Consider the following 11,102-nt stretch of genomic DNA (forward strand, 5'->3'; position numbering starts at 1 on the left):
CTTTCCTTTTTTTCTTTTTCTTTCTTTCTCTCTTTTTTCTTTTCTTTTCTTTTGAGACGGAATCTCCCTCTACCCAGAATGGAGTGCAGTGGCGTGACCTCAGCTCACCACAACCTCTGCCTCTGGAGTTTAAGCAATTCTCCTGCCTCAGCCTCTGCAGCAGCAGGGACTACTGGCTGTGCCACCCCACCTGGCCAATTTTTAGTAGAGACGGGGTTTCACCATCTTAGCCAGGCTGGTCTCAATCTCCTGACCTTGTGATCCACCCGCCTCGGCCTCCCAAAGTGCTAGGATTACAGGCGTGAGCCACCGTGCCTGGCCAGCACCGTCATTTTCTCCTCCTTGGACCCCTTGGTTCTCTTCCCAATCCCCGGCAGCTGCTTTGCAGGCTCCTTGCTGGTTCCTGTGTCTCCGAGCTGAGTCCCGAATTCTCTTCCTCTCCTTGCTCAGCCACTCCCCCTTTGTGACCTTGTCCATCTTCAAGGACTTGATGCTGATGAGAGATGTCTGTCTTCAAGTCCTGATTTGTTCCTTTGTGAAAGCGAGCCCAGCAGCCGGTCCAAGCCACAGCTGGATTTTGAGCTCCTACCTGCTGCCAGCTCTGCCCTTTCCCTCATCCTCAGTTGCTGAAGCCAAGATTGATTTCTCTTCCTTTCATGATCCTTCACCTTTTGCCAAAACTATCATGGTGACCTCCTTGCTGACTTCACACTGGAGACAGCGGGCTCCCTGGGATCCACTCTGCGCATGGCAGCCAATGTCATCTGGCAAACCTTTGCTGAAATCCTCTTCTGTCCTTGGGTTGTCCTGGAAACCTGAACTCCATCTGCAGCCTGGCTCGCAAAGCCCACGTGCCACTGGGACACCATGTCATGTCCCTCTCCTGCTGCCCCTTCCTAGCACACATGGCACTTGACCCTGTGGTCTCCTCATCTTTGTGTGGCCGATGTCTTTTTCTCATTCAGCTTTCAGTTTAAATCTTAAATGGCTCTTAGTTTATCACCTTCTTCACCTTAAAGTAAGTACTCATCCTAAGTCGCACTGCTCTGTTTTAACTCCCTGCTTGGCAGTTCAAATGGCCTCATTTATCCTGCTTTTTCTCTCTCCCTCCACCAGAGGGAGAGCAGGGACCTCCTCCAGCTCAGTCAGGCAACATCCCCGGGAACAGGGATCTCCAACCTTTTTGGCACCAGTGACAAGTTTTCCACAGATGGGGGTGGGGTCGGGGGCTGGGGTGATGGTTTGGGGATGAAACTGGTCCACTTCAGATCATCAGGCATTCGTTAGATGCTCATAAGGACCACACAACCTAGATTCCTCACACACGCAGTTCACAACAGTGTCTGAAACCCTGTGAGAGTGTAAGGCCACCACTGACTGGAGAGGAGGCAGAGCTCAGGAGGTCACACGAGCATTGGGGAGCATCTGTACATACAGATGAGGCTTCGCTCACTTGCCCACCACTCACCTCCTGCTCTGTGGCCCAGTTCTTAACAGGGTCACGGACCAGTGTCAGGACCCCTGCCCTAGAACATGCTCAGCACAGCTCCACTTCGTGCACATTCCTTGGTGGCCTGAGCTTTTCTTGAAGCTCCATCAGGATTCCTCTGTCAGTATTTTTGTAGACCACTTGCTGTCACTATAAGTGGTGCTTGGTAGAAGTGACTGCATTAATGGGATAGAGATAACACCCAAAGCCTATGGTAGGAAGCATGGTGACTAACTTGGGGGCACTAATTCTTGTCTTTTTTTTTTTTTTTTTCATTTTTGCAGAGATGGGGGTCTTGTCATGTTGCCCAAACTGGTTTCAAAGTCCTGGGCTCAAGCAATCATCCTGCCTCTGCCTCCATAAGTGTTGGGATTACAGGCGTGAGCCACTGTGCCCAGAATGGAGGAACTTTGTCTTCTTTTTCTTTTTTTTGAGATGGAGTCTCGCTCTGTTGCCAGGCTGGAGTGCTGTGGCACTATCTCAGCTCACTAAAACCTCCGTCTCCCAGGTTCAAGCCATTCTCCTGCCTCAGCCTCCTCAGTTGCTGGGACTATAGGTGTCTACTGCCATGCCTGGCTAATTTTTGTATTTTTAGTAGAGTCAGGGTTTCACCACGTTGGCCAGGCTGGTGTCAAAGTCCTTACCTCGAGATATCCACCTGCCTTAGCCTCTGAAAATACTGGGATTGCAGGCGTGAGCCACTGCGCCCAGCATGAGGGGACTTTTTATAAGTATTTTAATTTACTTATTTATTTGTAATTTGGATGGATAGATCATGTTGGCCTTATAATGTATAAGCAGGAGCACAGATTCTGGGGTCTCGGGGACAAGTCCCACTGTGCCCCTTGCTTTATCTCTCTGAGCCTTAGTTTCCTCATCTGTACAAAGGGCAGAAATGCCCTTCGTGTGCAGCAGAGTTACTGAAGAAAGGATGGATGCAGTGCTGTTACGGCAGTGCCAACCCAAGGCACAAGGAAAAACCATGAAACCAATTCTAGCTTACACTATGCCCCAAACTGGATTTTCCATTTGACTATAATTCCTGCCAATAAGGGTTCAAAACGTTGTCTAAGGAAAGTGGGTTGGTGGTTGCCCGGGGCTGGAGGAGTTGGGAGGAAATGAGGAGTGACTGCTAATGGAGACAGGGTTTCCTTCTGGGATGATGAGAATGTCTTGAAACTGGTCATGGTGATAGCGGCACGTACCTACGAGTACACTAAAAACCACCAAACCGTACACTTTAGACATGTGAATTGTGTGGCATGTGAATTAAACCTCAAGTCGTTATTTTTAAAATGTTGTCTAAGAGACCTGTGTGCCTCCTGTAAGCTCCCATGAAAATGCAAATGAAGACACAGAAGAAAATCAACATTGAACATTTACACCCTCTCCTAAAGCTGTGTTTGACGGGTGACATTTCCTCCCTCCTCCCCTCTCTCCCTCCCTCCCTCTCTTCCTCCCTCCCTTCCTCCCTCCCTTCCTCCCTTCCTTCCTTCCTTCTGTTTTTTGGCAGTAGAGACAGGGTCTCACTGTGTTGCCCAGGCTGGACTCGAACTCCTGGAATCAAGCAATCTTTCCACCTTGGCCTCCCAAAATGCTGACGTTATAGGCTTGAGAACTGGCAGGGAGAATGGGCGACTGACTTTGCCTTGTGAAGCGGAGTGACCCTGCTCTGTCCTTTCCTCAGAGACCTAGGGTTGGTACCAACCAGAAGACTAGCAGCTGCTCTTCTACAGGGCCCAGGCTGCTTTCTCCATAGTCATTGAGAGGCGAACCCTCAAACAGAGAGTGTGTCAGCGGGGGGTGGGCAGCCGATGGATGTCATTGTACCCTTGGAGGAACAGAACTCAGTGGGCACTGAGTCAGGAAGCCGGGAGATGCAGGGATTCGGTCAGTCATGGGGCCCGTCCCTTATTGTGCTTGTCTCATGCAGATATTCTTTCTCCATTTCCTGGCACCCTGGGAGTGCTTCCTCCTCACAGCTGTAGCCTGGATCACAATGCAGCTGTCTGCCAGCCATTGTGCTATTTAGTCCTTGTGGGCCAACCAACCCACTCAGGCCTCACGTCCATCTCCTGCCTACTGGCCTTGGCCAACGCATTCACCTACACCATCCTCAAAGTGCTACCCGAGTTCTGCAGGCCTCGCCTCATCACCCACTTCTTCTGCGACCTCTGCCCTGCTCAGACTCTCTTGCTCCAGCACATGTACCAATGAGCTTGCCCTGTTCTTCAGTTTCCTGGTGGCTCTTGCACCCTGAGTCCTGGTTGTGGTCTCCTACGGGTATGCTGGTGGGGATTCGTTCCACCCAGGGCTGAGGAAAGGCCTTTTCCAGCTGTGCTGCCCACCTCACTGTGACCTGTCTTCTCCACCTCGCTTCAGTCCCCAGCTACATCCTTCCCAACTCTGCATACTCTCAGTGCCGTGTATGGTCCTCACTCATGTGCTCTACCCCTTCTTCTACAGCACGTGGATCAAGGACGTTAAGAGGGCTTTGTGCAGGCCCTGGGGAAAGAAAGGGTTTACTAGGCACTAGTCACGTGACATCAAGGCGGCACGCCTTCTCCACGATGAGGCTGCCGTTGGGCCTGATGCTTTACTGGGGGTTGGGCGAGGGATCCAATCACACAGGAGTTTGAAACTTATTGTAGAAGACCCATTGGCTGAAAGCTAATTTGTATGCCAGGTTTCTCCCCATTCCAACAAATGTCAACTATTTCTGTTGCATTTTTAGTTGTAAATCATACATCTTTGCTGTCTGTTTGTAGCTTATGAAAGCAGAACATGGTCGTTGGATAATTTGTGCAATTACAGAGACTTGTGGAATGACATACACAAAATTACTTCTGTACGGAAAATTCTATGAGCAAAGATAAAATGAAGCAATGTGGAGCAAAAGTACTTCCAATTATGGTAAATATTTGGTATCTTGAACATGGAAAGAGTACTCTCCAGTCAATAACTAAAATGTGACTATTCCAATTATTAAAAAAAACACAAAAAGGATATGAATGGATGGTTCTCAAAAGAGGAGATCCCACAGGCCAGATGTCACATGAATTGCATTTAAACAACATAAGGGATCGATGGAAAAGTCATACAATATAGAGATATGATTTTGGAACATGTTCTGCTTGGAGTGTCTTATGGGCTGAGTGTGTACCCCCAAAATTTATATGTGGAAGCCCTCACCCTCAACGTGCATGGATTTGGAGACAGGGCCTCTAAGAAGGCCACCGAGGTTGAATGACATCACAGGAGCAGGCTGCTGGTCCTATAGCACTGAAGCCTCTATAGGGAAAGGAAGAGAGCCTTGGATCCTCAGTCCCTCAAAGTCCTAACAGGACCATTCATGGCCGCTCCCGGATGCTGGAAGATGGGATTGGCAGGGCTTTGACAATATCTGAAAAGTCCTGTTTTTGCTCCCCCTGCTGTGTTTCTAGACCCTGCCCTCCACATACAAATAACAGCTTGAGCAATTAGCATTCCCTTCCTCACTTCCCACTAAATGTGCCTGTGCTTCAGCTCACCCCCACCCAGGAGCTACGGGTAAAGCCACAGAAACAGGTTGAGCAAGGCAACTCTCTGCTGCACCTCTCCACTTGCACCCCGTTCCTCAACATCCACATCAAATGTCTTCCGAAGCCTCTTGATGGTCGTTTCTCAGAACACGTGCCCTGAGCCCAGCTTGGGCCATTCTCATCTGGCTCCCTGTGATGTCCTAGTGTCTATGGCACCCTCTCAGTCCTTGGCCTGACTCCCAGCCATGGGCTGAGTTCCTTGGTGTGGGGAAATTTGAGAATCTGGAGTTTTTTCTGAGGAAGACAGTTATGTGCATCCATCATCTCCTTAAATGCAGGAACCCTCAATGGAGTTATGACTATCAGGTCCACTTTATGAATGAAGGAACAGACTTGGAGAGGCCTCGCTGTTCTGTCTATGGGGGTGGTAGGCAGGGGAATAATTGATGCTTCTGACAATTAAGTGCTCGGTGTATGTTCTAAGAACTATGCTCCTCACCCTGCAAGAGTCTTATCCACCCAAATCTTCCTTTTTAGACTGTGGGTGAGTGACTTCTTCTCCTTGGGCTGACTCTGGGCCGGCTAGGGTACCTAGGTTAGGCCTTCTAAGGTATCACTGCCTTGTTTCTTCCCTCCATACTGGTAACTTGAGGGAGAACCTCAGACAGAATAGAAGCTTTGGAGCCAGAAACACCTGTCTATGAATCTCTGTTTAATATCTTGCCAAGTTTCTGATAAGTAATGCAATTTTCACGTTTGTCATTAGGAATGAAATTTTGTTTATTGCATGAACTTCCCTAACATTGATTTTGACACCAAGAGGGTGTTCAACAAATGGTGGCCTGTGTTTTCCTTTCATGATCTCAAGAAGACCACTCCCTGTAAAACCAGCTGGTACCCGATGTTAAGGAAAACGTGCAGTGGTGTCCTGCATGCGGGATAGCCCACCTTTTCCAACTCAGACTGAGCAACCCTGGCTGGTGCTGTCATGCTGCTGGACTTGTGATCTGGCAAAGAGGAGGAGTAGGATGTGGGTCCCGGTGGATACATAGAAGGATGCCACCTCTCAGTTACCCTGTCTGGACTTATGGCAGGCTCTGGCCCCCTCCTCCTCATTCCTCTCTGTTCCATCCTGTACTTTCCACACTGCTGCCTCCAGGGTCTTATTGCTGAGATGAATCCCACTCTCCTTGTGGACAATCTTGAGACAAATGTGACCGAAGAGCTCCTTTTCAAGCTATTCCACCAGGCTGGGCCAGGAATCAAGGTGAAAATTCCAAAAGATAAGGATGGTAAACCAAAGCAATTTGCATCTATGAATTTCACACACGAAGTATCTACTCTTAGTGGAATTAAACTCTATGGAAGGCCTATCCAAGTTCAACTTAGACAGGAAGTAGTCATGTCTCGCACAATATCAGCTTACCATGCCCCCAGCCTTGTGTTGCTAATTCCAGCCCTGCCCCCAAATCTCCCAGTGGTGGGAATGGAAGGACAGTGGGTAACAGGGCTCTATCAGCACAGATACTTCAGAGATCTTTCCTCTTCTCCAGAAAATTTTCAGAGACAAGCAGTGATGAACAGTGATTTCAGAAAAAATGCCATCTTTGCTTCTCCACCTCTGGATAAACTAGGATTTCACCAGCATCCGTTCAATCACACAATCGTACTTCGAACCAGTCTTTGAGCTCGCAGTGGTGCCAAGATGCACCCTCATCACAGCGCAGAGTCAGATGGAATTCTCATCCCTACCTAGCGGTTCGACATTATAGCCAGGAACAGCGTCACACTGATCATGGATCTGACAATCATTAATAGAGGATGCAGAGATGATTTCTTCTACGATGATTGGAACCACAATGGCTGGATCATGACTGTGATAACAGAAGAGACAGTCGTAGCAACGGAAAATGGCTCTCATCTTGACACTAACAAGTGTTAAAATGACATTGTTTTTATAGGATCATTTTAGGCCCTTTGTCTAAGTTGGTGTGGAAACATTTTGTTGAGAACCTGTACAGAGCAGCCTTGCAAGTTGTCACATTTCTTTATAAACTTTTGTAAATGTATAGCTACAATTTAATACAAAAATGAAAATTATTGTGGTTTTATTACATGATTAACAGCCTTTCACCCCTGGGTTTTATGCAGAGGAAGGGTTTTATGCAAAACAATGTGCCACAACTCCTAATCCTTTTAGACACTTTAGGAGGGATTGAATTCTACAGATTGGTTGTATGATAAAGCAGATATATATTTTTAAATTGTACTTTAAGTTCTGGGGTACATGTGCAGATCACGCAGAGACTGCATAGTTACACATATGGCAATGTGGTTTGCTGCCTCCATCCCCTCATCACCTATATCTGGCATTTCTCCCCATGTTGTCCCTCCCTGACCTCCCCACCCCCACACTGTCCTTCCCTTGGCCTCCCCCCAACAGACCCCAGTGTGTGATGCTCCCCTCCCTGTGTCCATGTGTTCTCATTGTTCATCACCCACCTGTGAGTGAGAACATGCGGTGTTGGATTTTCTGTTCTTGTGTCAGTTTGCTGAGAATGATGGTTTCCAGATTCATCCATGTCCCTACAAAGGACACAAACTCATCATTTTTGATGGCTGCATAATATTCCATGGTGTATATGTGCCACATTTTCCCTGTCCAGTCTATCATCGATGGGCATTTGGGTTGGTTCCAGGTCTTTGCTATTGTAAACAGTGCCGCTATGAACATACGTATGCATGTGTCTTTATAATAGAATGATTTATAATCCTTTGGGTATATACCCAGTAATGGGATTGCTGGGTCAAATGGAATTTCTGTTTCTAGGTCCTTGAGGAAACGCCACACTGTCTTCCACAATGGTTGAACTAGTTTACACTCCTACCAACAGTGTAAAAATGTTCCTATTTCTCCACATCCTCTCCAGCATCTGTTGTCTCCAGATTTTTAAATGATTGCCATTCTTTTTTTTTTTTTTTTTTTTTTTGTAGAAAGTGGTTTATTTAGAGAGAGAGAGAAACAGGAGAAGGAGAGAGAAAGAAACAGCTAACTCTCACACTGAGTGAGAGAAAGAAAAGATGGAATCCAGGAGAGGAAAGCAGCTTCCATATTGAGTGGAAGGGAATAGAGAGAGATGGAATTTAGGAGGGGAAGACAGGCTTCCACGAGAGAGTGTGGAAGGGGACTCCAGAGGGGAAATCTAGGATAGAGGAAAAACAGCTTCCATGAGAGCGTTCGTGGAAGGGGATCCAAACATGGAGTCCCTAATGATCGCCATTCTAACTGGTGTGAGGTGGTATCTCAGTGTGGTTTTGATTTTCATTTCTCAATAATCAGTGGTGATGAGCATTTTTTCACATATTTGTGGCCCTCATATATGTCTTCTTTTGAAAAGTATCTGTTCATATCCTTTACCCACTTTTGGATGGGTTTGTTTGTTTTTTTCTTGTAAATCTGTTTTAGTTCTTTGTAGATTCTGGATGTTAGCCCTTTGTCAGATGGGTAGATGGCACAAATTTTTTCCCGTTCTGTTGGTTGCTGGTTCACCCTAATGATTGTTTCTTTTGCTGTACAGAAGTTCTGAGTTTAATTAGGTCCCATTTGTCTATTTTGGCTTTTGTTGCCATTGCTTTTGGTGTTTTAATCATAAAGTCCTTGCCTATGCCTATGTCCTGAATGGTTTTGCCTAGGTTTTCTTCTAGGGTTTTTATAGTTTTAGGACTTATGTTTAAGTCTTTAATCCATCTGGAGTTAATTTTAGTGTAAGGTATCAGGAAGGGGTCCAGTTTCTGCTTTCTGCACATGGCTAGCCAGTTTTCCCAACTCCATTTATTAAACAGGGAATCCTTTCCCCATTGCTTGTTTTTGTCAGGTTTGTCAAAGATCAGATGGTTGTAGATGTGTGGCATTGCCTCCAGGGTAGAGCAGATATTTTAATTACCGTTTATCTTTTTGCATTGCAAAAAATTTCTTGGTCATGAATCAGATTTTGCTGTATGTAATAGAAAGCATCCCAGCTGGCTGTCTGAAATGGCTATCGGTACACATTTTTGAAATAAGATTCATGAAGACTGTGAGTGCTGCCTCTTTCAGTCACACTGTAAAAATTCTAACAGTTTCAACATGCTCAGGAGGTGTGTTCAAAGACAGGTTTTTTTTCTTATTGCATTTTAGGTTTTGGGGTACATGTGAAGAACATGCAAGATTGTTGCATAGATACACACGTGGCAGTGTGATGTGCTGCCTTCCTCCCCATCACCTATATCTGGCATTTCTCCCCATGCTATCTCTCCCCAACTCCTCACTCCCCGCTGTCCCTCCCCTATTTCCCCCCTACAGACCCCAGTGTGTGATGCTCTCCTCCCTGTGTCATGTGTCCTCATTGTTCAACACCTACCTATGAGTGAGAACATGTGGTGTTTGATTTTCTGCTCCTTTGTCAGTTTGCTGAGAATGATGGTTTCCAGGTTCATCCATGTCCCCACAAAGGACACAAACTCATCATTTTTTATGGCTGCATAATATTCCATGGTGTATATGTGCCACATTTTCCCTGTCCAGCCTATCATCGATGGGCATTTGGGTTGGTTCCAGGTCTTTGCTATTGTAAACAGTGCTGCAATGAACATTCGTGTGCACGTGTCCTTATAGTAGAACGATTTATAATCCTTTGGATATATATCCAGTAATGGGATTGCTGGGTCAAATGGAATTTCTATTTCTAGGTCCTCGAGGAATCGCCACACTGTCTTCCACAATGGTTGAACTAGTTTACACTCCCACCAACAGTGTAAAAGTGTTCCTATTTCTCCACATCCTCTCCAGCATCTGTTGTCTCCAGATTTTTTAATGATCGCCATTCTAACTGGCATGAGATGGTATCTCAATATAGTTTTGATTTGCATTTCTCTGATGACCAGTGATGATGAGCATTTTTTCATATGTTTGTTCGCCTCATATCCTTTGCCCACTTTTGAATGGGCTTGTTTGTTTTTTTCTTGTAAATCTGTTTTAGTTCTTTGTAAATTCTGGATATCAGCCCTTTGTCAGATGGGTACACTGCAAAAATTTTTTCCCATTCTGTTGGTTGCCGATTCACTCTAATGACTGTTTCTTTTGCCGTGCAGAAGCTGTGGAGTTTGATCAGGTCCTATTTGTCTATTTTGGCTTTTGTTGTCAATGCTTTTGGTGTTTTGGTCATGAAGTCCTTGCCTATGCCTATGTCCTGAATGGTTTTGCCTAGATTTTCTTTTAGTGTTTTTATGGTGTTAGGTCTTATGTTTAAGTCTTTAATCCATCTGGAGTTAATTTTAGTGTAAGGTGTCAGGAAGGGGTCCAGTTTCTTCTTTCTGCACATGGCTAGCCAGTTTTCCCAACACCATTTATTAAACAGGAAAGCCTTTCCCCATTGCTTGTTTTTGTCAGGTTTGTCGAAAATCAGATGGTTGTAGATATGTTGTGTTGCCTCCGAAGCCTCTGTTCTGTTCCATTGGTCTGTATCTCTGTTTTGGTACCAGTACCATGCTGTTTTGATTACTGTAGCCTTGTAGTATAGTCTGAAGTCTGGTAGTGTGATGCCTCCTGCTTTGTTCTTTTTGCTTAGAATTGACTTGGCTATGCGGGCTCTCTTTTGGTTCCATATGAAGTTTAATGTGTTTTTTTCCAGTTCTGTGAAGAAGGTCATTGGTAGCTTGATGGGGATAGTGTTGAATCTGTAAATTACTTTGGGCAGTATGGCCATTTTCACAATATTGATTCTTCCTAACAATGAGCATGGAATGTTTCTCCATCTGTTTGTGTCCTCTCTTATTTTGTTGAGCAGTGGCTTGTAGTTCTCCTTGAAGAGGTCCTTTACGTTCCTTGTTAGTTGTATTCCTAGGTATTTTATTCTCTTTGTGGCAATTGTGAATGGCAGTTCGTTCTTGATATGGCTCTATTTAAGTCTGTTATTGGTGTATAGGAATGCTTGTGATTTTTGCACATTGATTTTGTATCCTGAGACTTTGCTGAAGTTGCTTATCAGTTTCAGGAGATTTTGGGGCTGAGATGATGGGGTCTTCTAGATATACAATCATTGTCATCTGCAAAT

The 11,102-nt window shown here is 45.6% G+C and overlaps 1 protein-coding gene and 1 pseudogene across 1 annotated transcript in view; both read left to right on the forward strand.

The window, feature by feature from the left end:
* Positions 1-3,959, forward strand: part of IKBKG (inhibitor of nuclear factor kappa B kinase regulatory subunit gamma) — a 21,321-nt gene extending 17,362 nt beyond the window's left edge. The window contains 1 exon segment of the mRNA XM_032265321.1: positions 3,802-3,959. Coding sequence (XP_032121212.1) covers positions 3,802-3,847 — 46 coding nt within the window. The 3' untranslated portion in view covers positions 3,848-3,959.
* A 162-nt stretch (positions 3,960-4,121) lies between these two features.
* On the forward strand, positions 4,122-7,259 carry LOC116541264 (annotated as a pseudogene).
* The last annotated feature ends 3,843 nt before the right edge of the window (positions 7,260-11,102 follow it).

The sequence above is a fragment of the Sapajus apella genome, unplaced genomic scaffold (assembly GCF_009761245.1).
Source record: "Sapajus apella isolate SASKATOON/1434 unplaced genomic scaffold, GSC_monkey_1.0 scaffold149, whole genome shotgun sequence".
NCBI lineage: Eukaryota > Metazoa > Chordata > Mammalia > Primates > Cebidae > Sapajus > Sapajus apella.